The sequence below is a fragment of the Trachinotus anak genome, unplaced genomic scaffold (genome assembly GCF_046630095.1).
Source record: "Trachinotus anak isolate AG129_WGS33_773 ecotype Australia unplaced genomic scaffold, CSIRO_AGI_Tana_v1 ptg000010l, whole genome shotgun sequence".
In the NCBI taxonomy this organism is placed as follows: domain Eukaryota; kingdom Metazoa; phylum Chordata; class Actinopteri; order Carangiformes; family Carangidae; genus Trachinotus; species Trachinotus anak.
This window is the reverse complement of record NW_027273861.1, coordinates 15,391,512-15,406,864: the sequence shown is the minus strand read 5'-3', so window position 1 is coordinate 15,406,864 and position 15,353 is coordinate 15,391,512. Positions and strand designations below refer to the sequence as shown.

Genomic DNA, 15,353 nt, shown 5'->3' with positions numbered 1-15,353 from the left:
GTTCATGCAGTCCAGTTTTTATATTGAGGTTTTTATGAAACATTCATTCATTTTTGAATTTATTTCACCCAGAAATCACAACCTGTATACATACAAATTTATTTGACAAGTGCTGATGCGATGCAGAGTAAATTAATGCATTTCATTCAGTCACGTCGCACACTATCACGTGACCATTCTCATGGTGACGCACCCTCTGAGTGGAACAGGGCAGGGTATGGCATTGTCCACCTCAATGCAAGTGTCTATGTAAGGGTCCATCAGCACCATGTTCGGGAATGTTTTGTTACTCTTCCTCTCGCCGACCACGTATATCTGGCCGCTGACTGTAGTGCAACCAGAGAAGAACTTTCTGTCCAGAGATTCCTCCTCCAGCAATGTCCACTCATCTGTCTCCACGTCAAAACGTAAGGCTTGGCCTCCGAACAGATAGAGGGCACCATTGAGCTCAGTGGCAACCAGGTCATATCTAGGAATAGGTTAAAAAAGATGATGTTTTTTTTTTTCAACTAATTGTCCTACTAGTTAAAACCTTTATTTTGAAACAATATACTAATAAAGACATTTCAGTTCATCAATGTCAGACAGAGGAGTTGAGAAAATTCACTCACCGTGGAAATGGAGAATAGGAGACCACATCCCACTGATTCTCCCTCACCACATACCTCTGAATTCCACTATACACCTCCCCGTTTTCATCCAGGCCACACGCCACGTAGATACACGACCCCAGAGCAGTAGTGGCTGCCCTCTCCACAGCCCTAACCATGGGTCTGACCTCCTCCCAACCCTCCTCTGACCCCAGGACCAGCCTTTCTACATCAGCCACAACCCCTTCATCCATACTACCACCCAGGACATACAGCACTGAGTCCAGCCCTATGGAGCAGTGGCTGTGCCTGGACTTCTGCAGGGCTGGTGCATCCACCCAGCGCTGGTTCCCACATTCATATATCCTGACCCAGTCCACGCTGAACCACAGCACGTCCCGGAAGTAGCCGCCTGTCACGACCACATTGTCACCTTTGAGAAATTAAACATTATTTTCTTAAAAAATACATGATGATTTCAATGTTCAGTATGTGTTATATTAGGTTACTTGCTTTTTAATGTGAAAACTGACTGGTGAAATCCTGAAAATACACATTCAGCCCCAGTTCAACCCCAGTTTGAGTAATGACACTGATGATGAGTGCATCATCAGTTTCACTACCATCATCATGAACATCATCATTCTCATTACCCAAACATTACCTACTGCAGCTACCGAATACTGTGTGAGGTTCTTCCTCTGCAGAGGCGCACAGCTCTGCCATCTACCACTGAGTGGGTGAAATTGGTACAGTGCCTGTTGCTCCTGATCATGAGGTCCACCCAGGACAAAGAGGGTCTCTCTGGCCCTGGTCCTTGTCATTGATCTGCCCATTGCCCAAGATGCTGGGATATGTTCATTCAGCATGCAGATGAGCTTGGCTCTGGGGTCAGAGCTTTTCATTCTGGTCAAAAGTTCAGTGATGAATGGTAAAGACAGAGACTCAGGCCTCACCAACTCAATTAGCTCCAGAAAGTGTTCTTCTCGTTTAGGGTCAAATGACACCCAACGTAGGGTGGCTTCCAGGGCCAGATCGTCTTTATGGATGGTCAGGTCATCACTGGCAAGAAGATCTGCTATGGTCTCCTTAGACAGGAACAGGAAATCCTCTTCAGCAACGATGGCAGAAAAGTGTGTGAGCACCACGTGTCGTGCTGCGGTGTAGAGCTGAGTGCAGCCCAGCTGCCAGGCATAAGCCATCATTCCCAGACAATTACTAAGGTGCAGCTCACGCTCCAGGAACTTGCAGCACAGCAGCCTGGCTCGCTCAAGCTGGAGGAAGTCTGCGGTCTCAAGGATCCCCAGAACATTTTCTCTGTCCAAAGGCAGCCTGGATGTCCTGCTGTGATCCATCAAGACTCTGAAATGCTGCAGACTCACACCTTTAATTTCAATTTTCCTTTTGCTGCTCTCTACCCCACACCCAAAGAACAGAGCCCTGAAGTAGGGACTCTGGTGAGCCAGACATTGGCGGTGGACATAAAAACTCTCACCTTCTACCCGCAGAGTAGCATCAGGGATATCAGGCTCAGAGTCTTCCACAGGAAAAGCGGATTCATCCTGCTCCGGTTTGTTTGTCCGCTCAGAGAAAACTGTTAGTCTCTGAGACGTCAGCTCAGTGTCAGCTCTGTGGGCCATGTCACAACAAACAGCCACACCAGCCATACTCTACTCAGTCCCCCGTCCTTCTTCTGGTTTACATCACACCAGCTGGTGGTATTAATAGACTTTCCCCCTGACCAAATGTTGGCTGAAGGCAACAAGGGAAATGAGGTCAGTTTGAAAACAGATGCTAATTATAACATAAGCATGTCAAGGGCTTATAATGTAACACTAGTTTTTTTTATAATTAAACTTTGACCATTTTATCATTTTCTGTCTTAGTAAATTAATAATACAGTCAACAAACTAATGACGTCAGCTACAGGCGCTCAACGCTTTGATTGGTGGAGCATTTCTGAGGTCAAAGTTTAACTTCCGTGTCACACAGCGAAGATGGCGGTGAGTTCGTATGGTTTTCCCTTTCATTCAAATATCTTTTCACATATGCAACCATAAACTTTCTCGGCTATATTCTTAGCCAGTAATTGTTTATTGCGAACCTGACAGGAGACGTAGGACTGTTCTTCCATATATTAAGTGGCGTTTCTCCTGCATTTGCTAACATGGCTAGCCAAGCGAAGCTAACCTCAGGCTAAGTTAGTGTTTGTGTGCGGTTAGCTCGCATGTGACTCACAACAATGTCCTTTTGCCCTGTGTAGGATAAAGAAAAGAAGAAAAAAGAGAGCATTTTCGACTTGTCAAAATACATCGACAAGCCCATTCGTGTGAAGTTTCAAGGAGGACGAGAGGGTACGTGGATTCATTTTGCTAATATAGACTAATGCTAACCAATCTTGCCAGCGGAAAGAGAAGTCAGCGTTACACATTTGAGTTTTGTTTGATCTTGGATAACGCAAGCTTTATAATGTCTATTTCCCTCTCAGCCAGCGGTGTCCTGAAAGGCTTTGATCCTCTGCTGAACCTGGTGCTGGACGGCACAATCGAGTATATGCGTGGTAAGTGGATGTAAACTCTCCCTCATGGGCGGCATGAAATGTATTAATTCAATTGAGATTGAGTCAGTTTGGGCTCAGGACTGGACTGGTTGTGACAAAGAAACATTGAAGAGAAACTGTATGGAGGGATGTCACATCTTCTGTCTGACAACTTAGCTGGATGACTGGGAGAAAGATTCACACATTGCATAAAAATTCTATCAACATGTGCAATCTGGTGCTTTGTCTCCTTCATTTGTGTTTCCCTGAACCTGAACTCAGCCTTAAACCTTACCTAAACAACTGCAGTGCCGCTCAGGGCAGCACTACGGGAAACATCCTTTGGAACAGGAAAGTTTTTGACACTAGACAGAGAATACTACAACACCACCAGCCATGAATGTGGCGGTTATCTTCCATTGCTGTGTCTAGTCTTGCCTGTCAAAAGAAGACGTGGATACATGATGGTTTCTGCTTTCCATATATGTTGAGGAAAATGGCACTTTCATGAAGGGCATTGAATGTCACCTGCTTGTGGACCATGAAATCTTAAATTGTCATCATCCACTCACTCATATAAAGGCCTTATGTTCACGATGTATGTGCCTTAGAAAAATGCTGCTCACTGAAATTGATCTAGGTACGGTAATTTATAAAAAGTGAGCGATTCTTTTCCTCAGAAATTGTCACATTTATTCCATCATTAAGTGGTTAATGTTTGTTGGTTAATTAAAAGCAAAAAATACAACCAATGCTCATGTGTTAGGTTCAGGTTTTATTTTTTTATTTACATGTCATTCTTACATTTGTTTTTGTTGTTTTTGTTTTTTTTGTGTTCTTTTTCAAACATAAAATTTTTGATTTTGTTCAATTGTATAGTCTGTGGCCAGTAGGCTTCATATTTACACCAGATTTGGTAAGAAATTGTATTTTCAGTTCAGTATTTTTGAATCAAGTTGTACAAGTGACATCATCGGAAATGTGTTTGGCTCTGCATTTTGGTTTCAATTCAATAAGAACTGACTAATTTAAATACTGTGACACTTTAAACTTAAATTCTTGTGTGTCTGTAACCCTTGTGTATCCAGATCCAGATGACCAGCTGAAGTTGACAGAAGACACCAGGCAGCTGGGGCTGGTGGTCTGCAGAGGAACCTCCGTAGTGCTAATCTGTCCTCAGGATGGCATGGAGGCCATACCAAACCCGTTCATACAGCAACAGGATGGCTAACACACACAGTCTGTTGTCTGCTGAGTTGCAGACACACACACACACACACACACACACACACACACACACACACACACACACACAACCATGCACACACTTGTATAATTTGTGAGGTTTTTGTTTTTTTAATCCTGACAATAATAATTCAAACAACAAGGCAATTTTCTGTTGTGTAAAATCATAAGTTGATCAGCAAAAGGACATTTATAAGCACTTCACTTTTGTTTTCTGTCTGTGTTGTGCAAATTCTCAAAGATTTGAGTTGGAAAGAGCCCACAAGTTTGGGAAGTGTTAACAGTACTGTTTTCTTTTTATCCAGAATAAGTAAACTTTTTACTATTCTTTGTTGTTTTTGATAAGAAAATAAAAATGAAAATGTATGTTGGGTCTTGTAATTTTTTTCTCCCTTGTTCTTGTACATCTAGGATGTATGGATGAAGAACTGAGATGGAAAAATAAGAAAATAGTGATTTTTCTATTTAAAAAAAAAAAAATGCAATTCAGAGAATGCTGAATGTCCTGCTTAACTCAGCTGCATGTTTAGTCAAAAAGCCCAGCTGTCTGTCCACTGTCCACTTGTGTTTTGTGCAGTGAGTCTGTCATATATTCCTCGGCTGCTCAGTGTCATTGCTGCCTAATTTGGCCGGCAAAAAACAACAAATTAAGGATTTTATAATAGCTGTGAGATAAATGGCTGTAGATCAAAATTAAAATTCATATCCGAAATTAGTTATCTTTTCTTTTTTAACATTCCACCAGAATCCCTGCAGTTTTTAACACGCCCACTCTCTTTGCTGGCTACAGCCCCTTCAACATTATTCTGAAGAGTTTCCTTATTTAGCAATTACAGCAGGAGTTGTTTTCCAATTTGGACTCATGGTTAAAGGAGAGCCATGTTTCCTCCCATTCATTTTCAGAAATAACAATTCAGTTACAGCTCCTATTATTATTTACTTTCTGAAGCTTTATTGTTGAAATGAAGGCCCTATGATGCCTTGACAAATATCCTTTTCTCAACGGGGGGGGGCTGAATGTATTACTATTGTAGTAGCTCTTGATCTTTAAACGTATTTAGAGGAATAAAGGGAGTGTGTGTTGTGTGTCTAAAGATAAGCCATTCAAGCCTATATGCACACTGACAAAGAGACATCTGTGGTATTAACTGCTTTGAGTGTTTCAAGTGTTTTCAAGCAGGGTGGAGAAAAAATGATGTATAATGAAGAATAAAGTCAACGTTGTTAGGATTGTGTCTTCGGGGTGGGTGGCAGGAGGAAACTTATGTAGGCTGTTGAAAACGCATGTAAATGTTTTGTTAAAATTGGAGCCAAGTAATTTTAAATGAGATGTTTCTACTCAAAGAATAATTACAGGTTAAAAAGTCCTTAGAGTGTTTTTCCTCAGGAACATTATCCTGAGCTGGCCTCCACATTTCACCTAATATTACTCAGATATGTCAATATAAAACATACTTCCACATATTTGATTTACAACCACTGGTAAAAAGGCAGAATTCCAGGAGGCTTCGCTCCTCCTCTGCTGCTCAGTCACTGTGTCAATGGGGTACTGATACTAGTGCAGAGCCGAGCTCCACTGCAGAACATGAAGATTTTTTTTATTCCCAGTTTTTTTTTTTTTTCTGGCATTACTTTTCTCCAAAGTGCGTCGCGGAAAGGGAAAGAGTGAAGGAGTGCCGCCCCCGTGTTATTTACCTGCCTATTTCTAAGGCGGCAGTGGAAACGCCTGTGCGCATCGGGGTGTAACCAAAGGGATCAAGACCGACGGGAGGAGGGTCGGCCGGGGATTTTGGTGAAGCCGAGTCGACTTGGTAAAGTAAACTTAAAGGCGAGTTACCTGCGGGACGGACACGACACGCCCCTTGGCAGGTGGAACAAATAGCGGGGCCCTCGGTCCTGTCCCTTGTCCTCTTCCATTCATATAGCAGTTCTTGCGTGGGCACCCGGTCATGCACTGAGGACTGTGGGGTATCGTGAATGTCAGTGTTCAGAGGAATGAGAGAAGACAGAGGTGAGTGAGTTTGCCTCAGGACATAAAGCCTGTATTGTTAAATGTCACCGTGCGTAATTGGCTGATGCAGTGAATATCTTCACCGAGTGCGTTGATTTATTTAAATCTTGTTATTGGAAAAGTTAAAGGAATTTTTTTTGTTTGTTTTTTCTTGTTTGTGGAATTTCTCCACATCTGATTTGCAACATGGCCACCCTGGTCTCCTTTACGCGCGCCTCAGCCAGCTCTCGACCAGAATTACAGCCTTATGTGTTTAAGTAGCCTATAACCCTTTTCTCTGATCTTCTGTTTACTTTTTCTTTTTCTACTGACGTGATACACACATTTGGATTTACTTTTAAACGTCGTGTCTCCCGAGTCGGTTACGATGTCATTGTTTTTGATAATTCATATTTATTTCTATTATAGAGTGTCTTCTAATATTTTCAGTGCATACCCAGTACAGTTATTTTTACTGCATTCTTATTAGGTCTGGATCATTTTGTGTGTCAGGCATGATGATACTGGAGACGCTGGAATGTGGGTTGTGAGGTTGGTGCTGTGAATCCAACATGGAGGTGAAGAAGGATGGAGGAGGAGGAGGAGGAGGAGGGCCGTGGTCTTCTTCCCCTGCATGTTACAGGAGCACCCTCATAGCTTTTTTCCTCTTCTTCCTCATCATTGGAGTCTTTGTAGGCCTGCTCATTGGTGGGTCCACAAACAGCACAGTCTGATCCACCACACAATCACAGAATGATTTTAATTTGAATTACTTAATAATACTTGTGGTAACAAGTGTTAACCATGTTTCCTCTGTTGTTACCAGCGTACCTGGTGCAGGAGCAGCACTATTTCATGGAGACGGTGGAGCTGAGGGGTCTGAAGTATGATCCTGTTTTGCAGGATGAGAACTCTGGCTTCTCCATAGTACTGTCTTCAGTTTTAAAGTCCAAGGTTAGTCTTGACTGTCACTTTGCTGAGAGGCCAACATTTCCTTTGAAATTGGCTAAATCTTTCATTTTCACTTCCCTACAGATTAAAAATGTCTTCACTGCCTCATCAATATCACATCACTATGTTGATTGTAGCATCGTTGCCTATGGGTAAGTGAGAGCTAAACTAAGGCAGAGCATTTATTCTAAGTGAGAAAGAGTCTAGGAGCAAACAACACCATGTTCTCGCTCTTCCTTCCCAGTAACATTAATGGTGACGTGATGGTGACGTTCAGACTGGTCTTCGTGGTCTCCAAGGTCCAGCAGTATTCAGACAGTTTTGTTCAGGACTTGCTGAGAGCAGGACTCAGCTCAGTAATGCACGGGAAACCACTAGAGGTGCCAGAATTTGGACAGATCAGCACTATCATCTTACTGGGTAGTACAACTACACTGTCATCAGCTGACTGTCTGCAGCCTCCACAGTCCTCACAGGATCTAATGTTTTGCTTTGCTTTCCTCCCTAGGTGCCAGTGGGAAGTCATTTTATGCTGTTGGAGATGAGATGATAGGTGAGGTAATCCAGATCAAATGGTACCTGTAAATATTTCATTCATATGTGTTCACAACTGCTTAGAATAGTGAATGGGTTGTGTTTTTCATATTAGGGTAATCAGTGTGAAATGACTTATTAACTGCATACAGAGGTGCTTACAATTTCTCCCATTTTTCTGAGATCAAGTAATCGTCAGTATTCCATATTGTTTAATGCAGATTTAGGGTTTCCTCTGTAAAGATTGTTCTTATTTCTTTTTTATTTTTTTGATTCACTTCTTCATATTACACCGTCTTCTCAAACCTTCATCTCACCATTTTTCTATCGTCTGGGTTCTCCAGCCAGGTGTCCTGACAACACTTTCACTTGTGACAATGGAGAGTGCGTCACCAAATTAAATCCAGAGTGTGACTTCATCCCTGACTGTGCAGATGGATCAGATGAAGCTCGTTGTGGTGAGTGAAACTACAAATTTGACCATTGTTCAATTTTCTCAGTTTTCTTTTTCAGTTGTTTTTGGTATTTTAAAAAAACACATACATGGTTACCACAAACTGCAGCAGAATATCCTGGTACTGACATATTTGAGGTAATTGACATAGTGTCCCCCATAAGAAAAAACACCTTACCCATACGGTTGCACTTTCCCCCTCAGCCTGTGGTACACGTCCTGCCATGGGGAGCCGGGTGGTGGGGGGCGAGGATGCTCGGGAAGGGGAGCTGCCATGGCAGGTCAGTCTGAGGCTCCATGGGCACCACACCTGTGGAGCCTCCATCATCAATGAACGCTGGCTGGTCAGTGCAGCTCACTGCTTTGAGAGGTAAGCAGCAATCGTCCTCTGGTTTCCAAATCAGTGAGGTGTTATTTATAAATCTCTCAAGCAAATAAATAAAAGCAAGGAAATACATTTTATTTCTGTAAATTGTGCCATAAAGTAACTTGCATGTGTATTTAAAAATGTTGTTGTCTGTTTCTTCTCTGTTCTAAGGGACAATGACCCCAGAGATTGGACGGCCCTGGTAGGGGCCAGACTGGTGAGCGGTGAGGAGTCAGAGTCCAAGATGATTAATATCAAGTCACTGGTTGTGTCTCCAGACTACGACCCCATGATCACCGACAATGATGTAACTGTGCTGGAGCTGGAGACCCCTCTCACCTTCAGCTCTTACATCCAGCCTGTCTGCTTGCCCTCCCCATCTCACGTCTTTGCTCCAGGCCAGAGCTGCGTGGTGTCAGGGTGGGGCGCATTGAACCAGTTTAACAGTGAGTCTGCGTGCTGGAATACACCTCAACGCAACATCAGATTCTCGCACCTGACCAGGCTGGGACCAGTCGGACCAGTCCCAGCCTGGTCAGGTGCGAGAAAGAACTGATGAAGCCTCTTGGATGAGAGGTGAAACGTCTTCCTAGACAAATAACCAAGTCCAGTTGCTTTCAATTTAAAACTCCTTTGAGATACATATGACATATGGTCTCAAAGTATCATAATATTATTGTATTATTACATCAGCCAGCTCTATGTACTGTGGTTATTCCAGATTTACAGCACATCCTTATGTTCTTGAAAGCCATTGTATCTCATCCTTTAAGAAATAATGAAATAGTTATGAGTGTGAGTGATGAGTAATCCAGCTGTGCTGTGCTATGCTATTGTTTAGCTGAGATGCCTCCTACACTGCAGAAGGCTGTGGTGAAAATCATCGACTCCAAGGTGTGCAACAAGTCGTCTGTGTACAGAGGTGGCATTACTCACAACATGATGTGTGCCGGATTCCTGCAGGGCAAGGTGGACTCATGTCAGGTCAGTGCTGTTTCTGAAGCCATAGGAGAACAGTTCACATAAGGTTACTACAATGGAATGAGCTATCAACTTACATTTTCTTACATTACTTTCTTGACTTGGGGCAGAGTTTGTCCACATACACGGATGATCCGGTCTTTCTTTTCTGTTTTGACACTATAAATAGGGCCAAAACTGTATGTTAACACTGGTCCCACCCTAAAAATAGAGGCCTGTAGGTTGTTTTTGTTATTAAATCTCAGCATAGCATGATGATGTGTGTTGACTAGGACAAAGCATGACATTCTTCCCCAGAGAAGGCCTGTTCCCAACCTCTCAATACACTTTGTATGGGACATGCTGTTATCAGCTCTTAGATCAGAAAATCAGGGGTCTTGTATTTTCTTCCTGCAGGGAGACTCTGGGGGGCCTCTGGTGTGTGAGGGGGCCCCTGGGAGGTTCTTCCTGGCTGGGGTGGTGAGCTGGGGTGTGGGCTGTGCCCAGATCAACAGGCCTGGGGTTTATTCCCGCGTCACCAGGCTCCGCAACTGGATTCTAAGTCACACAGATCCCAGCTTGGTCCATTATTACTCCCAGTATGTTCCAACAGCGCCAGTTCCTGTCCCAGGACTGAACTTTAATAATCCACTAGTACCTATGACTGGAGCCATGGACGTGCCATCTGCACCAACACCAACTGGTAATTTCATACTGAAAGCAACTTCTTATTAGAGAAATGAAAGTTAGTTATAAATACTGTATCACAATTCTTGAACTTACTAAATTGTCTTTATCCTAATATCCAAGCTACCTTTTCCATCATGTCTTCCAGTCTTGAACTGCAGTGGAAACTTCCAGTGTAGCACCACCTCCTGCATCAGCAAGGTAAACCCAGAGTGTGATGGAGTCCCTGACTGCCCCAACCAGGCAGACGAGACAAACTGCGGTATGTTTAAATCAAATACACAGAGTAGACTACACACATAATTAAAAGGGAACACTTCTGAGGTGTGTTTATGTTGTAGACTGCGGTGTGCGTCCTGCGTTGGGGTCCCATAAAATCATAGGTGGAGTAACAGCTCGAAGAGGGGAGTGGCCTTGGATCGGCAGTCTACAGTACCAGAGACTTCACCGCTGTGGCGCCACACTCATTCACAGAAAATGGTTACTGACAGCAGGGCACTGCTTCAAAAGGTACTGTGTATTTAGCCATACCTCAAAACTGATTATCACCCTAAATAAACTTACTGAAACTACATGCTTTAACGCTACAAAAAATTACACAGCCCACTTGTTAAAAAAAGTTTCAAATTACATTTATATCATTTATAACAACAGTGACCCTAGCCCCTCTAACTGGGCTGTGAGCCTGGGATCTGTGCTGCGCTCTGGGATGGGAGCCATGGTCATCCCCATCCAGAGGGTCATCATTCACCCAGCTTTCAATGGCACCAACATGGACCATGATGTGGCACTGTTGGAGCTGGCAGTCCCTGCACCCATGTCCTACACCATCCAGTCTGTCTGTCTCCCCTCACCAGTGCACCACTTCCTGAAGAATGCAGAGTGCTACATCACAGGCTGGGGATCCATGAGGGAAGGAGGTGAGAGAAAACAGTTATCCAAAAAGCCTCGCACATCTCCATTATGTTACAAACAAACTGAAACTCCTTTGAGAGATGTGCGTAAATGCAAAAAAAAAAAACATCGGAGGACCAAAAACGAATAACCCACTAATATAATTATTCTTTTCGCCAGGTTCATTGACCAACCTGCTGCAGAAAGCTGCAGTCAGCATCATCGACCAGGCAGACTGCCAGCACTCGTATGGAAACGTGCTGACTCCTAACATGATGTGTGCTGGTTACATGGAGGGAGGCAGGGACACCTGTCTGGTAAGATAATGTACATTATACACAAACAAATAACTTTCTCTCATCCTGGAAATGAGCTAGTACAGTCTTGGCACTATCCGAATGGTTAGATTGTGGACCAAGATTACTCTTGTGCTCAGAGGCTCTGGGAAACAAGGCCATGTCCCAAATAAATGTTTTTACAGTGGATAGTTAACCAGGTCAGAGAAACATAAGTATTGCCCTTTACTCTGTAGAGGTTTCTAGGACTTTTCTCCGAACAAGTTAATGCATATGAATAAATTGTGAAAGTACTTGTTGGATGTTAATTATGGTGCAGGCATGATGGAGAAAACCGAGTGTTGCTTGCTCAGGAACTTTGCAGCACTTCTGTGAAAGACACTTATCTGATGGGAGAGAGCAGACTTTACTTTCTCTTAAAAATACAGAGCCCCCCTTCTCACCCGCTCCCTCTCTGTAATCTTCTTATGTAAGGAAAACCACATGCATTCCTGTCTCGGTCAAAGCACCTGGCATCTCAGCAGCAGTCCAAGTGACATTCTCTTAGTACCTGCTGTGTCTTTCTTACTCTCTCTCTTCCTCCTTAATCAATTGTTTTATTCTCCTGTACCCGTAACGTGGAAACCTGAGAGCACTGAAGTCATTTTAATTTCTGACAAAATAATAACAGCACTGTTGATCTTTCTCCCTCCTTCTCCATCATCCAGGGAGACTCTGGAGGGCCACTGACTTGTCGTCAGCCATCTGGCCAGTGGTTTATTGCAGGAGTGACCAGCTGGGGACATGGATGTGGGCGAATAGGTTTTCCAGGGGTTTACACTCGAGTGACATCCATCAGGAAATGGATCTCTACATACCTACCTTTCTGAAGAGGCAGAATAGCAGCTGTGCCTGCAGAGAAATAACAAACTGCTGAAAGCGGATTTTCTTGATACACCATCTCAAGAAAATTGTACTGTACAAGGACTAAAGTCATGCTAAAAGCCACATACACATGTGCATACATATTCACATACCACAGTATTGACCTGCGTGATCTGTTGGTCATGGGTGCTGTTTGTCTTACTGTGCAATCATCTGATCTGGGACCAGTCTCTTTCAACATGTACTGAGGAAGTAGGGAGAATCCTGAACTGTGGCTTACAAAGTGCTAAAAATATGCATGATTCAAAGTATTTATTTCAGTTATTTATTTTCCTGACCGGTAAACTTACTGTACATGGTGTTTGTTTCTCGTTTTGTGTGGGGTTCATAATATATGTGGTTCATTTATGGGTAAATTTCCTTGTCTTTTTGTATCTATTCTTAGAAATAAGACAAAGATCCGATGTAATAACTGTTAGTGGAAGGTGGGTTTTTCTGGGGAAAAAAATTGTTCTTTATGAAAAAGTGGTGTTGGAATCAGCTTTAAAGGAGTTCACCTTCTGGCTTGAGTTTGATAAACTCATAGTTTTGTTTCATTGATAGATACGCACTCTTCTTGGTGAGAAACATAAGAGAAGAACCTGATTGACAAGCTTTATTCTCATGAAAATCATTCCATTTGCTCATGGTCACACCTCTAATCAGACTGCAAATAATGTTCACATGCTTTTGTGGTTCTCACCTCCCTTAAAACAACTCAGCAGGAAAGAAAAAACAGGATTTGGGTTCCCAGACATCTGACAAACCGTGCACACAAAACTGAGAAAGGTTCAGTGCCCCGTCTACAGCGAGGTAGACCCTGCTGAAACAAACCCACTACTGTGGAGGGCGGCATATAGAGTGACAACTAGAAAACAGGTCAGACAAAACACTTTTGTTCTCCAGGCGTACTTTGATATCGGACTGTTTAGAGGCTTGTGAATGTCAGGTTCACGGTTGTGAAAACACCGAGTTGCTCCTCAATTCTTCCTAGTGATTTTAAGTAGGTCTTTCAGAGTAACAGGGTGTTCAGGAAAGCCTGTGTTGCCCCTTAAGGGCTCCTGTTTTTGCTCTTTATTCTCTTGGCACAAATACTGAGTCTCGGTTTGAGCAGAGTCACAATGAAAAGATTGGAAAACAAATGTGGGCACACTGCTGACAGCGTTTTACATTGAAACTGTGGTGTGTGAAAGATCTACATCCTGTTTACAATAATCCATATCATGTGTCTTAATTATACAGGCTAATGAAAACAAGACACATTCAACCTTAGTCTGATGGCAGGAAGATGCCAGGCTGAATAGAGTGTTTCTATTGAAGCGGTTATAAATATGCCAAAAAACAAAGGTCATAGTGCTGCAGTTGGCTTATTTATGACTGCCACATTGTAACTATACATTTATTTTTTTATACTGCTTACCCTATTCAGGAGCACAGGGGAGCTAGAGTATATCCCAGCATGCAATGTACAAGAGGTGGGGTACACCCTGCACAAGACACAGGGCTGGCATGTGCAGAACATTTTCACATTCACTCCAAATGGCAATTCAGAGATTTTGATTTATCTGTCCACACTGCAGCTATTAACGATGCAGGTTGACTCATTAACCAGAAAATTCATTATTTGTAACACAAAAACATAATTAATCAAACTCAGTTACTGAACTGTTCCTCAGAGCAAAATGAAAACGTCCACAGAGACATTGTTATGGCTAGAGTCCACAGGCTACTCCTTGGCCTGTCTGTGAGGTATGAAGACAGAAGTTGACGGTGTGCCGCTGCTTCCACGACACACCTGTGCCCATCTCGTGACCTCCGATGGCGCACTGTGCTCCTCCTCACTGTAAGCAGCGGCCTGAGGAAGGGAAGGGTGAAGAGGGGGATGTTCACATGCGAGCCCTTTCCCTCTGTAATCTGGAGTTGTACGTCCGGGACACAGTGTTCCAGGCATCCATATATCGGTCCATGCACATGGCAATACATTTCTGTGAGGAGAAAAGCAGTGAGGTTAACACTTCTAAGGATTAACCCTCAAACTGTACCATAGTGTAGGAACTTTTTCAATGATTACAATAATGTGGCAAAAATATCATATAATGGTGAATCTGCCCATTACAGTTTCACAGAACTTGGCTGACATCAATTCAAATCAATTTACTATAGAAAACAAACAGCAAATGAGTGAATTTTGATTAGACAAAAAAAAAAAAAAAGACTCATACACCTGGTCGGTACTGAAAAGCTGTTGCAGATTAATTTTCTGTTGTTTTTCGATGTAATGTTCCAGCTTCTGCCAACACATCTGCTCGTCTTACATACCTGCTCAGAGTTATCCAGCGAGCTTCCAGGTTTACCTATGCACTTCTTGAAGCATTTGTCTGTCATTCTCTGAAACAAGGGTGAAAATATTGCTAGTTATTATACTGCATGTATTACCGGCAGCTGTGAAAATACCCTGAGAAACTGGGTGAGAGGCAGATCTGGTTAAAGAGTCAAGGTTTTGGACGTTACACTGTGTCAGCAGCATTTTCAGATGTGTTTCGATGAGTAATGTTTCATGGATATGATACCATATCTCTATGTAACGTTATGCCAGGATTAATAAAAAGTGTTTCATACCACCCCTGTTAAACTTTACTGCAGTTATCATTCCCCTTCCACCTTCAGAGTTTCATGTTAGCGTAGCACCATTGATTTACCTGCAGCAGCTCCTGAGCGTTAGCCACCGCGATTTGGACCTTCACCTGCTCCATGATGACACCGGTGTCCATTTTACCGCCTGACCCGCCTGCGGAGAAGTCTGAACCGAACCCGTCCATTTCCGCCGGAGTAGACACCGAAAACAGTCGCTTTAATGGCTCTTCTGTAAACACACGTGTGCTCAGCCCCAGCTAGCCTCGGCTAACGTTAGTGTTCGATGCCCTTGACAGCGGCGGAAGGCTG

General features: G+C 43.2%; 4 protein-coding genes across 5 annotated transcripts; 2 read left to right on the top strand and 2 right to left on the bottom strand.

Moving 5' to 3' along the window:
* Positions 1-46: 46 nt before the first annotated feature.
* LOC139627166 (kelch-like protein 23) lies at positions 47-2,367 on the bottom strand. Its single transcript, XM_071487868.1, has 3 exons — positions 1,255-2,367; positions 612-1,023; positions 47-469 (listed from the first exon to the last, which is right to left on the bottom strand). Exons 1-3 carry the CDS (start codon positions 2,255-2,257, stop codon positions 166-168), a joined length of 1,719 nt encoding a protein of 572 aa, XP_071343969.1. The 5' UTR covers positions 2,258-2,367; the 3' UTR covers positions 47-165.
* Positions 2,368-2,506: 139 nt separating this feature from the next.
* Positions 2,507-4,740, top strand: lsm7 (LSM7 homolog, U6 small nuclear RNA and mRNA degradation associated). Its single transcript, XM_071487872.1, has 4 exons — positions 2,507-2,593; positions 2,854-2,944; positions 3,079-3,150; positions 4,218-4,740. The coding sequence occupies exons 1-4, from the start codon at positions 2,588-2,590 to the stop codon at positions 4,358-4,360; spliced, it is 312 nt and encodes a 103-aa protein (XP_071343973.1). The 5' UTR covers positions 2,507-2,587; the 3' UTR covers positions 4,361-4,740.
* A 1,505-nt stretch (positions 4,741-6,245) lies between these two features.
* On the top strand, positions 6,246-12,787 carry tmprss9 (transmembrane serine protease 9). Of its 2 annotated transcripts, none has more exons than XM_071487865.1 (16): positions 6,246-6,385; positions 6,878-7,072; positions 7,191-7,318; positions 7,400-7,467; positions 7,560-7,735; positions 7,824-7,868; positions 8,194-8,307; positions 8,508-8,673; positions 8,842-9,116; positions 9,512-9,654; positions 10,048-10,333; positions 10,466-10,579; positions 10,659-10,827; positions 10,972-11,237; positions 11,392-11,528; positions 12,215-12,787. In XM_071487865.1, exons 2-16 carry the CDS (start codon positions 6,937-6,939, stop codon positions 12,374-12,376), a joined length of 2,385 nt encoding a protein of 794 aa, XP_071343966.1. In that variant the 5' UTR covers positions 6,246-6,385; positions 6,878-6,936; the 3' UTR covers positions 12,377-12,787. The 2 variants fall into 2 exon arrangements, with proteins under 2 accessions (XP_071343966.1, XP_071343967.1); XM_071487866.1 differs by having other exon boundaries at positions 6,271-6,385; positions 6,855-7,072; positions 12,215-12,512.
* Positions 12,788-13,011: 224 nt separating this feature from the next.
* Positions 13,012-15,353, bottom strand: timm13 (translocase of inner mitochondrial membrane 13 homolog (yeast)). Its single transcript, XM_071487867.1, has 3 exons — positions 15,110-15,353; positions 14,730-14,798; positions 13,012-14,395 (listed from the first exon to the last, which is right to left on the bottom strand). Exons 1-3 carry the CDS (start codon positions 15,227-15,229, stop codon positions 14,297-14,299), a joined length of 288 nt encoding a protein of 95 aa, XP_071343968.1. The 5' UTR covers positions 15,230-15,353; the 3' UTR covers positions 13,012-14,296.

Excerpts from the sequence above, each read along its gene's own strand:
- LOC139627166 (XM_071487868.1), bottom strand. The coding sequence starts at position 2,257 with ATGGCTGGTGTGGCTGTTTGTTGTGACATGGCCCACAGAGCTGACACT. Across the intron at positions 1,024-1,254 it reads GTATTCGGTAGCTGCAGTAG|GTGACAATGTGGTCGTGACA; the intron begins GTAATGTTTGGG and ends AATTTCTCAAAG. Across the intron at positions 470-611 it reads TCCTATTCTCCATTTCCACG|ATATGACCTGGTTGCCACTG; the intron begins GTGAGTGAATTT and ends ACCTATTCCTAG.
- tmprss9 (XM_071487865.1), top strand. The coding sequence starts at position 6,937 with ATGGAGGTGAAGAAGGATGGAGGAGGAGGAGGAGGAGGAGGGCCGTGG. Across the intron at positions 7,869-8,193 it reads TGTTGGAGATGAGATGATAG|CCAGGTGTCCTGACAACACT; the intron begins GTGAGGTAATCC and ends TGGGTTCTCCAG. Across the intron at positions 11,529-12,214 it reads GAGGCAGGGACACCTGTCTG|GGAGACTCTGGAGGGCCACT; the intron begins GTAAGATAATGT and ends TCCATCATCCAG.
- lsm7 (XM_071487872.1), top strand. Across the intron at positions 2,945-3,078 it reads GTTTCAAGGAGGACGAGAGG|CCAGCGGTGTCCTGAAAGGC; the intron begins GTACGTGGATTC and ends TTTCCCTCTCAG. Across the intron at positions 3,151-4,217 it reads CACAATCGAGTATATGCGTG|ATCCAGATGACCAGCTGAAG; the intron begins GTAAGTGGATGT and ends TTGTGTATCCAG.
- timm13 (XM_071487867.1), bottom strand. The coding sequence starts at position 15,229 with ATGGACGGGTTCGGTTCAGACTTCTCCGCAGGCGGGTCAGGCGGTAAA. Across the intron at positions 14,799-15,109 it reads ACGCTCAGGAGCTGCTGCAG|AGAATGACAGACAAATGCTT; the intron begins GTAAATCAATGG and ends CCCTTGTTTCAG. Across the intron at positions 14,396-14,729 it reads CGCTGGATAACTCTGAGCAG|AAATGTATTGCCATGTGCAT; the intron begins GTATGTAAGACG and ends TTCTCCTCACAG.